Raw genomic sequence first — 15,178 nt, forward strand, 5'->3', positions numbered from 1 at the left:
TAGGCAACACATCCAGCTACAGTAAATCAATAAGGACAAGCAACACCACACAGCGCGCAAAATGAGAGATATATCGTTTGATTGAACGTATGGGGACGAAGACCAAAATTCTTGCTTTGCGCGATTCGCGCGGGTTCCATGCAATATTATTGCGTATATATAGATGGCCCACCTGCATACAGACATGCATACTATACAGTGCATGCATAGCTAAGCTAGCTAGGATGCATCTATCTCTGCAACTCTCTCTGCTGACTTCTCTGATGAGCTCTCTCGGATCGACATGCATGCATGCATGCCGCGGCTGACTGAGCCACACCACACCACTTGCTTGCTTTGGTCGATTGCATGCCTTGTTTTACTTGCATTCGAATTTGCACTCACTTTGAAGCAGCAACACATGTTACATTATTTTTTTTTCTTCACTATTTTCAGTTTGGAGCATGCTAGAACGTACGGGTGATTTTTTTTCCTGCTCTTGATGAGATATTGGTAGGTAGTACAAATTTTCGTATTAATTTGTGATACTTTCTGGTATCTCATGAATATATAAGATATCATAAGATATTAAGTTTTACATGAAAAGTATTACCCCCATTTGAAAATCCAAAAAAAAAGTTTGTATGTTCTTTAAAATGTACCATGATATCCCTGTATCCGGGTAGTACATTTTAGAAAATACACAAAAACAATTATACTACTATTTTAGAATGGAGGTGATAGTCTATAGATCGATGCATTAGATTTTTTTTTCAATATTTAGCCTCCACACTCTCCAAAACTGCTGTGTTGGTTGGATGATGCATGGATCCAGTGGTGAGGTCAAGGTAGGGCTCATGCATGGATACAGCAGGAGTACTACATGCACGCACTCCTCTCTTTTCCCCCTCAAAATACCACTCACATATGCTCCCTCCACCCCATAAAAAAATCAACCTAATATTAGATGTGATATATCATAATATTATGAATTTGAACCGACCTCTCTTCAGATTCTTATCACATCCAGTATTAGGTTGATGTTTTATGGAACTAGATGAGTAAGGTCGTGTTTAGTTGTTTTGGCAAAAAAAAAATGACGTATACGGATGCATATTTGAAGCATTAAACGTAGATTAATAACAAAACAAATTACAGATTCCACATGTAAACTGCGAGACGAATCTATTAAGCCTAATTAATCCGTTATTAGCAAATGTTTACTGTAGCACCACATTGTCAAATCATGGCGTAATTAGGCTCAAAAGATTCGTCTCGCAATTTACATGCAAACTGTACAATTGTTTTTTCGTCCACATTTAATGCTCCATGTATGTGTCCAAATATTTGATGTGACGAAAAAACTAGAAGTTTCAAGGGAACTAAACACAGCCTAAGTGCAAAATGGATGAAGCTGACATACATGATTGGACAAATTATTCAGGCAGAGCGGCACATGATCAATAGTAACCCAACAAGCAAAATAGTAATCGCATGGAGCGTGACATATCAGTAGTAGTAGCATGGATAGAACAAGCGGCAGGCTAGCACACGAGTCTGAGATGAAGACTGAAACGCTCAGGCCAGAGCTCGAGCTGAGAAGAAAGAATCTCTGATCGATGAAGACTGCACTCGTCCCAATGCAACAAGAAGAAGAAGAAGAAGAAGAGAAAAAAGAAAGAAAAAATGAAAACGGGGCATGAATCTACGCACCGGGAATATGAGAAATGAATGAATGAATGAATGATGAGGCACTCCATTACGCTATGATTGGGGGGCGCCCCCATGAGAAACAACAAGCGACCGAGTAGCTGGCACACTGCCAATGCTGCTGCCAGCAGCATACAGTAGCGTCGCTAGCTTGCCAAAGCCACGCGCTGTGCAGCAGCATCAGCAGCAGCAGCAGCAGAGACGACGACGCAGGCGCACGCAGAGATGCAACAGTGGATGTGGCTGGGCGCGCGCGAGAAGAAAGAGATCAGGTCTTATCATGTCACACACTAACGCCCGGTGCAGACGGAGAGAGAGAGAGTGCAGTGCAGAGGCCGGCAGAGAGAAGCTATACTACAGTGATATATATGTTCTTTTTTTTAACGAAGCTAAAAATAAAGAAATTATTAGTGTATGATTAATTAAGTTTCAATTATTATAAATTTTTTAAAATAAATATATTTGATATTTTACATTAATTTATATATATATAAGTTGCATGAAACGTAAAAAACGTGATACTACCTGAGTACAGGGTGGGGTGCTGTTGCTGCGTGCCTGCGTGTACGTCGTTTGGTGGATCTGGTGGTGGCCGGCCTCGATTGCAGCAAAACGAGAGCGGCAGCGTTGGCGTTGGCGCCCAATGCATGGCTCGTACGGTGGCCGCGATCCATCCGTCGTCGTTGTCTTCGCGTCGGTCCTGACCGCGACCCGACATGCTCGCCCGCTCGGCATTCATGGCCCCTCTCTCCTATACCCCACCCACACTGGTGATCAGTGGTCACTGACCCCAGGTCGATCTCTCTCGTCTTCGTTTTAAACTTTTTCTTACTACACGTGAAGTAGTGAATTATGCTGATCTTTTGTGAGAAAATGCTGTAAAAACAAAAAGGGAATAATTCTTGGGCGGTTGAGGCGATCTGCCGAAAGCCGTAGCACAGGACGTGCAATAATTATATACTTTCAGTCTTTCACCAGTAAAAAGCGTCGTTGCTCCACACCCCTTTGGTAAAAGAGCGGTTGCCCATTTCCGGTGCAGTACGGAACCAAAGGGGGCTCACACACAGCGCACGAAGAAGAAAGAAAGGGGCAAACGGAAAAAAAAAAAGAAGAAGAAAAAGAAAAGGAGAAATCCCAACCAGCGGATGAACGTGACGCGACCTCCAACCACAAGCCTCTCGCCTAATTGCGCCTGATTGGGCCACTAACGGGCCCACAGGACACAGCCCACCACGAGGTTTGTTGGGCCGGTTTTGATGGGCCTGATGGGCCTTCGGGAGGAGGCGGTTTTTTTCCGATCACCCAACTTCGTCGAGGAGGGAAAGGGTCGAGAGAGAGGTCAGTAGTAGCGTAGTGAGCGGCGGCGGCGGCGGAGATGGGGAAGGGCGGCGAGCTGTGGGACGATTCGGCGCTGGTAGACGCGTTCGACCACGCCGTCGCCACCTTCAAGGTAACGCGCGCTCGTCTCTGACCTCCATGGCTTCGATCCCTGTCCCGCTCCAACCTGATTGCGACCTGTTTGCGCCAGTTGCGTGCGTAGCTAGGGTTTAGGGTTTTGGTGGGGAGTTTCGCGTTGCGAGTTGGGGGCCGCATGAGGCTGCTATATTTGGTGCGTGGCGTGGGTGGGTGGGTGGGTGCGGCTTTGATTTTGATTCGGTTTGGGAGTGTTGTTGTGGTGACTCGAATTTTGATGCCTGGTAGCAGAAATCCTTGGAACGTAGTATACATGTTTGGAATAGATAGGGTTTTTGTGTATTGTTCATTGCTGGTATCATGAACCATTACTAAGATGTCACCATGGTTATGGGAGAATGCTGGGATTTTTGCTTCCCCATTTGCACAGTTAGCTGGAAATTTGGTTCGCATTTGGTTAACTAATCCTGATGGTTGGCACTTGTCAGGCTATGCATAGCAAAAACACCCAAGCAACTACATCGGAGAATGAGGAACCAGGAGATCCTGCTGTTGCTGCCCCTGCTGGAGAAGAGAACATTTCGGCTGAGGTGGCCGATGAGTAAGTATTGAGTATACTGGTTTCTTGGCAATATCAGTTTGAAGCAATAGATTGTTCTTCTGTTGCGCTAGCAATAGTTGTCGTGTGAAGAAAAGAGTAATGTAGTTGTGAGTTGTATTGGTACTTAGGGAGTGGCTTTATTCAATTACTTCTGTTATAGCTCCACTTTTTATATTGAAGTTTAAGACTTGAATGAGCTCTATACATGTGGTTTGAAAGGTACTCCCCCATCCCATAATATAAGGGATTATGCCTTTTTTTTTGGCAAAAATTAAGTAGGAAAAGGGCATGTCATGGTAGTTATTATGATAACTTCACCTGTTTCCTGGAGGATTGTGCCGCTAGCTTCCTAGATATATTCCTAGCCAGTTCCTGGTAACATTTTTACCCAGGTTCATCCCTGATTAAATCTTTACCACGTACTATACGTTCAACAACTGACTTAATTTAATGATGATAACAGGAGGCACTTGTAACTTTAATTTTCTAGTTTTATTTCTTTAAAACATAGAGAGCTGCAACCGTGCAATGGCTTATCCATGCGCCCCATTTCCCCCTGATCTTGCCGTGCACTTTAATTCACATTTTTCATTTATTTGCACAATTTAAGTTCTTGCATTATTGTCTTGGGGCTTCATTCTTCCAAGAAATAAAGAGTTATTAAGTATCGCTTTGTTTATGCATTTTTAAGGCTCATAGAGAAGGATGGTAGCCAGACAGAACCTTGTGAAGCATCGGAGACACCATATCAGACCCATGAGGAAAGAAAGTCCACTGAGCAGGCTCCTCTTCAGGAAAAGGATCTGGATAAAGAGGCACATTTTTCAGAACCTAAGATCCATGCCTCAGATGTTGCTGATGCTGAGCAAAAAGATACCTCAAACCAGCAGACCTGGGACTACAATGAATTGGTAAAAAAGTACTATGAACTTGAGGAGCAAAGCCGGAAAGTTCTTGAGCAACTCCATCAAACAAACTACTGGAATTACCAAGTCCCTGGTCAATCTTCAGTGTACCAACAACCGCAAGTTCCTGCCTATAGTGCCACAGCACCAGATCCGCATTCCTCAACCATTCAATCCCCATGCTGTTGTGCGAATGTACCCCTGGTATCAGTCTCCTGCTGTTCAACTGGCCAGACGAGTGGGGTTTCTTCTTGTATGCAACCAAGTGGTGGTTGTAGCATATCATTGACTTGTAAGTGTCCTGTTGGTTAAGCTACCGTTCTTGTTTTATTCATCTGTTACAGAACTTTTCAATCATGCTCCGTTAACTGCTTATGGAGTACATGATGTAACTCACTTTCAGGTGATCAATGCCCTGGCACAAGTGCGACAGATTCTACTGGAGCAACCTGTGTGCAGCAGGCAGAAAAGGTGTCTACTGACAGTGATCAAGTTGCTAAGGCTGCAATGATGACTGCTGAAGGTGCCATGAATTTCATGAGAAGTACGATATCTGGAGACTTGGGCTCCTTTCCAAGTAAGCATTTTCTTGTTTGGTGTGATCAAAATTCATCTACTATGTTTCTGTGCACATCTTAAATTTTTATTGCAAGAGTAGTGCAATAGCTTGTTTTGTACCTTTTTTCCTAATCCTTGTATCAGGTTATCATGATTTGATGAGCTTCCTTTCTAGTTTTGAACTGTGGTTAGGATTAGTAGGATATGTTGTGCTTGTTTTTTCTACAATCCTTCATTTGTATATTTGTATGTAGGAACAGACGCTGCATCTGGAAAGGAGAGCATGCCTATGGGCATGAATCCAAATTTTGACACCATGGGAGCAGATAGTGATCTTGCTGTTGTCTTAAATGCATGGTACGCAGCGGGGTTTTACACTGGCAGGTAATTCTCGAACTTTGACCTTGGATTGCAAAGTTGCTTTTCCCACATCTCCGTCCATATTTACCATCCAAATCTTTGTTAACACATATTCTCTTTTTATAGTTGAGAAAAAACATGTGGATCGCTTTGATGTCACTCTGATTGTTTGGCAACTATTTTCATATTTTGGATAACAAGAGCTCATGAAGAGTCATCTTTTCTTTTCCTTGGGCAGTACCTCCTAACAAGATTGATCTGTTTAGATAGGTCCATGATGGCCTTTTTATTGATTTTGACAACATAGATATAATATATGGATTACCTTCTTATGTGCACCTATTCTGTCATTTCTGTGCTAAGTCGTGCTATCTTGCTATAGAATTTTGCATTCATCTGAATTCTCTGATTATTATTGACAGGTACCTCATGCAGCAGTCCATGAAAAATACCAGACAAGGCTGACTTCTATTAAAAAGCCATTTGGAGTATCGCCAAAGATGTCCTTTCCACTCCAGAAAAATCAAGAGATCTATTGACAACTCGTGGAACTGAACATTCCATTAGCATATGTAATGCTATCAGTGCTTTTCTAGCAAGAGTTATGGTACAATTATACATGAATTTGCTGTAAGGCTCTGATTAGACATTAAGGAGAAACGATGGTACTGATCATTTTGCTATCCAAATCTATCAGATGATCTGTAGAAACAAGCGATCCCTGTGTGATGGTTTTGCTATTTGCCGCCCAAATCTGCGTTGAAAATGAAATGTACAGTTTTTAGACTACTTTCTCCAGGGAGGCACTTGTGCATGTCGATGTCTTACATCTGCCTCTCTTCTGGGCAGCTTCCAATCTTTACAGGTGGGTCGTGGCCTCGTGGGTGCAGGTTTAAGCGGTGTGCTAAAACTTTTGTGCTTATGTTTTTGTCTACTTATGGCGTCTTTTAGCACATAGTTGCTGTGATATTATGCTTGCAGACCTGCCTCTGCCTGGCCACGAATTGTTATGTGGCGGTGGAGGTTGGCCGGTCACCGCGCTGCACCTTTCAAGTGTGATCTGTCCATCACTTCAGCATACACGTTGACCCAGCTGCTGCATCAAGCCGAATTCCATTCGATTGTCCAATAGTACTCCTTTGCAATAAGCTCGGCTTGTGTCATTTTAACGGTCAATCACGCTCACAATATGCCGTTCATGTCATTGTCATCATCACAGAGTGTGCCGTCTGCCTAATGTATCCGTACATAAAAATAACATATCCATGCATACTTGCCGTTGTTAATTTAGTACTAATGTACACGGAGAAAACTATGTTAAGACACCAGATAAAAAAAATTATAATAACGTGTTAAAAGAGGGATTAGGAACGCGAACAACACAGAGAGAGGAAAGGGAAGTCTTTGAAAGTCTGAGAAGGAAGCAACAACTGACCAACACAGTAGGTGGCACCAAAGAAAACCGCAACTCCAAGGCACCGTCGACACGAACTTCACAAGAACTCCACCGAGAGGAGAGGAGAGGAGAGGAAACGACGACACCTCCTCCGGCGCGGCGAGACGAATCTACGCGTACCGAGTACCGACGCGGCGACCGCCTCGCTCCGTCCCTATCCTCGCCGCTCCGGCTGATTCCGTCGCGGAGGTATATCCACCATCTCTCGCCCCTCGCCTGCGCGTCTCAACCCTCTCTCACATCCCGCGCTCCCTCCTCCGTTTCCGATCTGCAGCGCGCGCGGCCGGCGAGGAGTCCTGGGAGGGCGACCGACGCAGTCGGCCTCCTTCCATCTCGGTTCGAATCGAATCGAATTGAAGGTATTCCTGATTGTTAGTATCTTTTGTAACCCTCACTCCCCCGCGCCGCTTGATGAGGAGTTGTGGCGTAGATTGGAAATCCATCCGAAGTTGGATTGGTTTTTTTTTTCTCCAATTAACCCCATCTAGTTTTTCGTCAGATTTTTTTTTTGACGCGTGGTGTAGTACTAATAAATTATAGTAGCGGTGTTTTCATAGGGAAAGAAAAAATTGGGGGTTCAACCATGCCCCACGTTAGTTCTGCCCTTGGCGCTTACTGTTCAATTTTGACCTTCAGAGGGTAGCTTTTGTACTTTTTACGTCGACTTGTGTCGTAATCTAAGACTAACTTCTCAATTGTTTTTTTTTTTTGTGATGATTTTGTTAGCCTGCCAGTGAAAATGAGTGACAATCTGATGGACAAGGTTAGCGCCTTTGGCGAGCGTCTGAAGATCACTGGGTCAGAGGTTAGCAAGAAGATGACGGCTGGCATGTCCTCCATGAGCTTCAAGATGAAGGAGATCTTCCAGGGGCAGACTCCCGCGGACAAGATTGTGGAGGAGGCCACCTCAGAGAATTTGGACGGGCCTGATTGGTCGGCAAACCTGGAAATCTGTGACTTGATCAACACGGAGAAAGTTAACAGTGTCGAGCTGATCCGTGGGATCAAGAAGCGGATCATGCTGAAGGATGCTAGGGTCCAGTACCTCTCCTTGGTTCTTCTTGAGACCATTGTGAAGAACTGTGAGAAGGCCTTCTCGGAGGTTGCTGCTGAGAGGGTTCTTGATGAGATGGTCAGGTTGATTGATGATCCTCAGACAGTGGTAAATAACAGGAACAAAGCCCTTATGCTTATTGAGGCATGGGGAGAGTCTGGTGATGAGCTTCGGTACTTGCCTGTCTATGAGGAAACCTACAAGGTATATGAATACAATAGACCCTTTCTTTGGCTCCGGCCTGTTAACTAAGTCAGCAATATAGTTTATTGTATTATGCTCCAGTTTCGCTATTCTAACTTGCAGCAGTGAGTTTCATTTCCAGTCTGTGCCTGTTCAATAAAATATTGTTCAAAATTATATATGCTGATCCATGATGTGAGCTAGTCATTGGACCAAGCAATTAAAATTTCGCAACAAATTTCTCAAGAAAGGCTGCTTTAGCAGTTAGCACAATACATTGATCTAACTATTGATATTTCTCTTTTTGCTTCACAACTACTCCCTCCATCTCTAAATGTTTGACGCCGTTGACTTTTTTAAACATGTTTGACCATTCATCTTATTTAAAATATTTAAGTAATTATTAATTCTTTTTCTATCATTTGATTCGTTGTTAAATATACTTTTATGTATACATATAGTTTTACATATTTCACAAAAGTTTTTGAATAAGACGAATAGTCAAACATATTTAAAAAAGTCATCGGCGTCAAACATTTAGGGAAGGAGGGAGTAATAATTATGGGTTGGTGATAATAATTTGTACTTGTCAAACTTTGGTGCTTGCGAGTCAGTGATAATTTGTGATGTTCATAATTGTTTTACCATAAGCCCTTAGTTTGATAATTTCGTGCTTTTAAGTAAACACTGAACAGAGCTTGGTCAGCAGTTCCTTAAAATAATGTGTTGAATATTTAATAATAATTTAATGGTCATTTGAGTGTCCAGTTTGACAGTTGTGTTAAATAACTAATACAGTAGATGTGGTGCTCTCCTATTTTTGTAGAGCCTGAAATCAAGAGGAGTGCGGTTCCCTGGGCGTGACAATGAGAGCTTGGCCCCCATATTTACTCCTGCGCGTTCAGTAGCTGAAGCTGAAGTTGATGCAAACTTTTCCCAGCAGACCTTCGAAGATGTGCAAGTGCATACATATACTGCTGAAGAAACGAAGGAAGCTTTTGATGTGGCTCGTAACAGCATAGAACTTCTTTCAACTGTTCTTTCATCCTCTCCTCAGCAGGATGCTTTGCAGGTAACTGGATTTTATGTAACCTTTTGCCAAAATCAAATACTAGGATTCTGTATAACTTATCATTCTATTTGGATGGAGGAAATTTTGATTACGTTGCACACAGATATTATTGTTTAGATGGTCTGCATATTATGGCTGCATGAAATCTGTTTTCTCATGGAAGTTTTGCAATTGAAAATACCTATGTATTTATCTATGGGAAATTATATATATCTCATTCTTAAAACATCAATTTTGCTGCACCCTAGAAATTTACTGGTCATTTTATATTATTTATGCTTCTGTTGTTTTGGCTGAGACTATACGGTTCAATTATATAGTTCAGTTCTGCAACAGATGGCTTTTTTTAATCTAAGGTATAATGTATGGGGTCTTTAACACCTTAAGAAAACTGATTTGCTTGTTTGCTTAGTATCATTTAGCTGTACATATCAAGACAACAAAAAGAAAATGTTCAAAAGATAGCCTGTATTGCTTTATTAAGCATGATATGCTATTTCTGATAATGATGACATTTGTTGCACGACGACATGTTATCAGAGCAAACAATACATTCAGAAAGTTTGTACCTTTTATGTTGCTCAACAACTTGTATTACATGTTGTTTAAAAGTTTCAAATATATATACTTGAAAAAAATTTAGGCTGACCGAAAGTTAATGGTGGACTTGTTTAATTTTATTACTGGTTGATACTCTTTCTCGCACCCAGGCATAGGACACCAACCGATAATGCAGGGAAGTGAATTACAGAGTATTTGCATCCAAAATGTACTCTTTAATGCTACCTCTCATTATGTGTTGACTTGCTCTGTTATTATCACAGGATGACTTGACATCCACTCTTGTGCAACAATGCTACCAATCTCAGCACACTATCCAGAGAATGATTGAGACTGCTGGAGACAATGAGGCCATGCTTTTTGAGGCCTTGAGTGTGAATGATGAGATCCAAAAGGTGCTGTCCAAATATGAACAGATGAAGAAACCCGCAGCGTCTGAGAACGCAGAACAACGGCCGGTAGTCATACCAATTGCCACAGAACATGAAGATTCTGCTACGGTCGGCAATGAAGATGCCCTGGTCAGAAAACCAGCTGGTTCTCGAGCAAGGTCAGGTGGAGATGATGATATCCTTGATGATCTCGATGAGATGATATTTGGCAAGAAGGGAGGAAGCAGTTCCCAAGAAGGGCCCAAAAAGCAGGATCCGAAGAAAGATGACCTAATCAGCTTTTAAATACCGTTCTGGCCAGTTCCTCGTGGAATCAGAAGATGTTTGCTGTTTCATAGTGCCGAACGATATCTGTATTCATCCCCGTAGAAGATTTCACATTCGCCAGGATTTGGATCGCTTGTTTATTTGCATACGATCTATCATACTTGTCTGTCACAGTTTGTTCGGTTGATTTAAGTTGCTTCACCCTTCACATCCTCTGGTTGCATGATTGCATCTGCATTGGATGGCTAATTATCTCTTGATGGAAAAACACGTCCAGTATAATGAATGAGCCTCAGCTCCTATTCATTGCTCTTTGCTTTTATGGTTCTACCTTTACAAGTTTCCTATTCATTGATCTGTAGTTCTGGCTGCAGGATTCATATTATCGTTTTTCTATTTTACTGAAGGGCCGTGAGAGACAGAGAGAGCCGGTAACCGATTTGGGGTTTCTCGTCCAAAGATTTTACGATTTCAAAATATTAATTTTGGTGAAAGCCTGTTCACTTGTTTGTGAAAATTCTACCAATAATGGGAGAGATTCATCCCAATGCCTTTTCAGGGTGGTAACTGGTAGCCGTTACCTTTATCACTCAAAAGTCTCATCGGCCTTTCCGCTACTTTGGAGTAGTTTTTTTAGAACAAAAAATAGAGGTTGTTGACAAATGATGAACCAATACTGATATATGTAAATCATGAATCCAATACACGGTAGTCGTATTCCCCAACTGGCAACAACACGTACAAATGCTACATTGTACACGTTTGTTTTGATCATATACTAAAAAGTTGCCAAGTTTGCCGCAGTTTCTTTCGCAAATGTGCGCCTGGCATCAAATTCAGCAGTATACTGGCTAGCAAAAAGAATAAACTTTTTTTTCTCAGAAAATAAATCTCGTCACAAATACGACCACAAATCAACCAGAACTTCACTGCATTTTCAGAGTAATACATAGTAGAACGCATGTATAGCCTAGCCATCATTATCCATCATTGACATGGTCAGCACGCCGCGAGCTTGGCTCTGAGCTCTCTCCTCAGTATCTTCCCAGACGCCGACTTGGGGATCGCATGGATGAAGTGCACCTTGTGTAGCCTCTTGTAGAACACCACCTGCAGAGAAACGCGAAACGACAAGCTCTCGTACGTGAGGTCTCCAGCAATTTTGCTGCTGTTGCGTCGTCAATCTCATCCCAATCAATACCTGCTTGGATATGAATTCCTTGATGGACTCCTCCGTGATGTCGGAGTCGGCGGCGCGGACCACGAACGCGACCGGGACCTCGCCGGCGACGTCATCCTTTTGCCTGACATTTTAACATGCAGTTATTTTTTTTACCTCGGCGAGTAAATTCTGGTGGTGTGTGTTACGCTGTTGATGGTGAAATAATGGAGGTCTTACGGGACGACGGCGGCGTCAGCGATGGACGGGTGAGCGATGAGCAGCGACTCCAGCTCGGCCGGCGGCACCTGCATGAATAGACAATAGTTACAGTGCGAATTATCAGAAAACTGATGCTAAGTGTCCTGCTGTTAATTACCTGGAACCCCTTGAATTTGATGAGCTCCTTGACACGGTCGACGATGAAGACCTCGTCGTCGTCGTCGACGTAGCCGATGTCGCCGGTGTGCAGCCACCCCTCGACGTCGATCGTCGCGGCGGTCGCCTCGGGATCGTTCAGGTAACCTGCACGTGTTATTAATTATTACCGAGACACCTCTTGTCATCACATGCTTGCCGGCGAGCTATTAACACTTTACTGGGGGTGGTCCAGTAGATACATAGTCTGTCGGTTCGTTTTACTGTAGGTAGATACTCTCTCCGTTTCATCAGATTAATGTTTTGATTTTAGTTTAAGTTTGACTAAGTTTATTAAAAAAATTAGTAATATTTTTAATCTAAAATAAATTTATTATAAAATATATTTAATTATTGATTTGATGAAACTAATTTAGTATTATAAATATTATTATATTTATATATAAACTTGGTCAAAATAGTTAAAACGTCTTTCGACCTCAAGCGGAGGAAGTGCTAACCTTTCATGATCTGTGGGCCGCGGATGCAGATCTCGCCGGGGAGGTTGCGGCCGAGGGAGAAGCCCGTGTCCGGGTCGACCACCTTGAGCTCCGCGTTCCGCACCACCGTCCCGCACGACCCGGACTTCGCCGGCGTCGGCTCCTTGGCGAACGCCGGGCACATCGACAGCACCGGCCCCGCCTCCGTCATCCCGTATCCCTGCATCACATCGCATCGCATCAGCCCGCGTCACGTCTTGACTCCCCCGTGAGAAGGTCGCGAGATTATGGTGATTTCTTCCGCCCTGATCGCGACGCGCGCGCGGCACGCGCGGCCATGTCATGGTACTACTACGAGAGTTAGGTGCAGCGAACGGCTCGGATGTTGTCTCCGTACTATTACGACGTTTTGCCACGTGATGGAGAAACTAATGGTAATAACTTATTGTCCCTTCCCAAAATATGCTCTCTGTGTTTTCGCTTTGATTTTTTTCCAGTTAAATTTAAATTTAATTAAGTTTGTAGATAAATTTAACAACATCTAAAACATCAAATTAATTTCATTAAATGTAATATTGAATATATTTTGATAATATGTTTGTTTTGTGTTAGAAATTTTTCTATAAAAGGTTTAACAAGGAAAAAAAACAAAAACAACTTATAATACGATGAAACAGAGTCAATCTAGATTTGGATGTAACATATTACGTCATTCGATTTTATGTTGTACTCCCTCCATCCATTTAAGCGCAGCTATAAGTTTCCGTATTAAATTTTGATTGTTTGTATTATTTAAATTTTTTTAAGAAAAAAATAAAAACATAAGTTATACATAAAGTATTTTTTATGTTCTATCATCTAATAACAATAAAAAATTAATCATAAAAAATATCAAATAAAACGGAGGATCAAAATTGGATACGGAAACTTTGACTTAGAATGGTAAGAAGGGAGTAATATTTTGAGACCGATCGATACCGACCTGTCCGAAGATGGCCTGAGGCAGGCGGGCGCGGAGGGCGTCCTCGAGCTCCTTGCCGAGCGGGGCGGCGCCGGAGAGCACGATGCGGATGGAGCTGAGGTCGTGGCGCTCCACGAACGGGTTCTTGGCGAGCGCGAGCACGAGCGGCGGCACGACGGCCGCCACCGTCACGCGCCACCGCTCGATGGCCCCCAGCATGGCGCCCATCTCGAACCTGGGCATCAGCGCCACCGCCGCGCCGGCGCGCACCGCGCACAGCAGCACGGAGTTGAGCGAGAAGATGTGGAACAGCGGCAGCACGCACAGCGCCACGTCGCCGGCACCCATGTGCAGGTTCGGGTTCTCGCCGTCCACCTGCTGCGCCACGCCCGACACGACGCTCCTGTGCGTCAGCACCACGCCCTTGGGCAAGCCCGTCGTGCCCGACGAGAACGGCAGCGCCACGGGGTCGTCCGGCGAGATGGCCACCTCCGGGACGGACCCCTCGTCGGCGTCCGCGATCAGGTCCCAGAACGGCAGGCAGCCTTCCGGCGTCGCCTCGTCGTCGTCGATGGTGATCACGGTGAGCGTGTCGTCGCCGACGGTGCAGGCGTCGATCCTTGGGAACGCCTCGTGCTGCCGGAGCTTGTCGACGTAGACGGACTGGGTGAGGATGAGCTTCACGCCGGAGGCCTTGAACTGCTTGTGGATCTCCTGCGGCGTGCAGAACGGGTTGGCGGCGGTGGTGACCGCGCCGAGGAACGACGCGGCGAAGAACGCCACGGCGAACTCCACGCAGTTCTGGAGCAGCACCATGACGCGGTCGCCGTGGCCGACGCCCAGCCGGTGCAGCGCCGCGGCGGCCCTGCGGCACAGCAGGCGCGTCTCGGCGAACGTGTACGTCCTCCCCGTGGCCGCCGCGATGAGGCACGGCGCGTCGGGGAGCTCGGCCGCCCTGGCGAAGCAGTACTCGTGCAGGGGCAGGTGGCTGGGGATGTCGATGTCCGGAAGCTTGGACCGGAACACCGTCACCGCCTCCGGCGGCGCCTCATCGACCGCCGCCGCCACCTGCGGCTGCGCCTCCGGTGCCGCCACCGTGATCATGGCCGGAACAAAGCTAACCTAGCTTCCTCCGGTGCATGCACACTCTCGGATTAATGCCGACTTGCTAGCGAACCAACAGTGCACTGGTACTGCTTGCTCCGGCGAGGCACGAAGAGTGGGAGGAGGTGGTGGGAATAAATACAGCATTAGCTAGCAGCAGGAGGAGCGAGATGAGGGAGAGAGAGGGGGTTAGGTAGGGGAGCAACGCAGCAGCAGGAGGAGGAAGACGAGACGAGAGGCGCACACGCGGTCACGTACGTAACACTCGCTAGCTCTTGCAGCCCCTAGCTACCTAAAAAAAAAAATGTGCCCACGTATTAATCCAAGATCGCTACCATGCCGTTATTGCACGGATTGTTCTGCATTAGTTTCTCCCCCTGTTTGAGGACTGAAAGAAAATCAAGTTCTCCTTTTGGCGTTAATTCTTCTCAATTTGCCAAAAATCAAGTAGAGTATAATAACATCTACTTTTGGCGTTAACATCAAATTCTAGTTTTTTTATATATAATTTACACTGGCAAAATATTACACAATTTTGGCGTTAATTCTTCTCTTTTTGGGAATATTAGGTGTCGATGAATGCTGA

At 44.6% G+C, this 15,178-nt stretch overlaps 3 protein-coding genes across 4 annotated transcripts; 2 read left to right on the forward strand and 1 right to left on the reverse strand.

Annotated features, from left to right (window-relative positions):
• Positions 1 to 3,007: 3,007 nt before the first annotated feature.
• Positions 3,008 to 6,237, forward strand: LOC4330405 (uncharacterized). Its single transcript, XM_015768033.3, has 6 exons — positions 3,008 to 3,139; positions 3,591 to 3,703; positions 4,395 to 4,900; positions 5,012 to 5,185; positions 5,421 to 5,550; positions 5,949 to 6,237. Exons 1-6 carry the CDS (start codon positions 3,065 to 3,067, stop codon positions 5,989 to 5,991), a joined length of 1,041 nt encoding a protein of 346 aa, XP_015623519.1. The 5' UTR covers positions 3,008 to 3,064; the 3' UTR covers positions 5,992 to 6,237.
• Positions 6,238 to 6,962: 725 nt separating this feature from the next.
• On the forward strand, positions 6,963 to 10,833 carry LOC4330406 (TOM1-like protein 1). Of its 2 annotated transcripts, NM_001416837.1 has the most exons (5): positions 7,015 to 7,171; positions 7,257 to 7,341; positions 7,709 to 8,240; positions 9,046 to 9,291; positions 10,116 to 10,833. In NM_001416837.1, the coding sequence occupies exons 3-5, from the start codon at positions 7,722 to 7,724 to the stop codon at positions 10,527 to 10,529; spliced, it is 1,179 nt and encodes a 392-aa protein (NP_001403766.1). In that variant the 5' UTR covers positions 7,015 to 7,171; positions 7,257 to 7,341; positions 7,709 to 7,721; the 3' UTR covers positions 10,530 to 10,833. The 2 variants fall into 2 exon arrangements, with proteins under 2 accessions (XP_015626550.1, NP_001403766.1); XM_015771064.3 differs by lacking the exon at positions 7,257 to 7,341 and having other exon boundaries at positions 6,963 to 7,171; positions 10,116 to 10,817.
• Positions 10,834 to 11,165: 332 nt separating this feature from the next.
• LOC4330407 (probable 4-coumarate--CoA ligase 2) lies at positions 11,166 to 14,825 on the reverse strand. Its single transcript, NM_001416836.1, has 6 exons — positions 13,510 to 14,825; positions 12,549 to 12,747; positions 12,050 to 12,195; positions 11,911 to 11,978; positions 11,713 to 11,815; positions 11,166 to 11,621 (listed from the first exon to the last, which is right to left on the reverse strand). Exons 1-6 carry the CDS (start codon positions 14,590 to 14,592, stop codon positions 11,511 to 11,513), a joined length of 1,710 nt encoding a protein of 569 aa, NP_001403765.1. The 5' UTR covers positions 14,593 to 14,825; the 3' UTR covers positions 11,166 to 11,510.
• Between the last annotated feature and the right edge of the window lie 353 nt (positions 14,826 to 15,178).

The sequence above is a fragment of the Oryza sativa genome, chromosome 2, assembly GCF_034140825.1.
Source record: "Oryza sativa Japonica Group chromosome 2, ASM3414082v1".
NCBI classification, from domain to species: domain Eukaryota; kingdom Viridiplantae; phylum Streptophyta; class Magnoliopsida; order Poales; family Poaceae; genus Oryza; species Oryza sativa.

What these genes read in the sequence shown, in the direction of transcription:
- LOC4330405 (XM_015768033.3), top strand. Translation starts at nt 3,065, where the DNA reads ATGGGGAAGGGCGGCGAGCTGTGGGACGATTCGGCGCTGGTAGACGCG. An exon ending in TTGTAGCATATCATTGACTT is followed by an intron (nt 4,901 to 5,011) that starts GTAAGTGTCCTG and finishes ACTCACTTTCAG; the next exon opens with GTGATCAATGCCCTGGCACA. An exon ending in AGACTTGGGCTCCTTTCCAA is followed by an intron (nt 5,186 to 5,420) that starts GTAAGCATTTTC and finishes ATTTGTATGTAG; the next exon opens with GAACAGACGCTGCATCTGGA.
- LOC4330406 (XM_015771064.3), top strand. Translation starts at nt 7,722, where the DNA reads ATGAGTGACAATCTGATGGACAAGGTTAGCGCCTTTGGCGAGCGTCTG. An exon ending in TCTATGAGGAAACCTACAAG is followed by an intron (nt 8,241 to 9,045) that starts GTATATGAATAC and finishes CTATTTTTGTAG; the next exon opens with AGCCTGAAATCAAGAGGAGT. An exon ending in CTCAGCAGGATGCTTTGCAG is followed by an intron (nt 9,292 to 10,115) that starts GTAACTGGATTT and finishes TTATTATCACAG; the next exon opens with GATGACTTGACATCCACTCT.
- LOC4330407 (NM_001416836.1), bottom strand. Translation starts at nt 14,592, where the DNA reads ATGATCACGGTGGCGGCACCGGAGGCGCAGCCGCAGGTGGCGGCGGCG. An exon ending in CTCAGGCCATCTTCGGACAG is followed by an intron (nt 12,748 to 13,509) that starts GTCGGTATCGAT and finishes GATGTGATGCAG; the next exon opens with GGATACGGGATGACGGAGGC. An exon ending in GCTGACGCCGCCGTCGTCCC is followed by an intron (nt 11,816 to 11,910) that starts GTAAGACCTCCA and finishes TTAAAATGTCAG; the next exon opens with GCAAAAGGATGACGTCGCCG.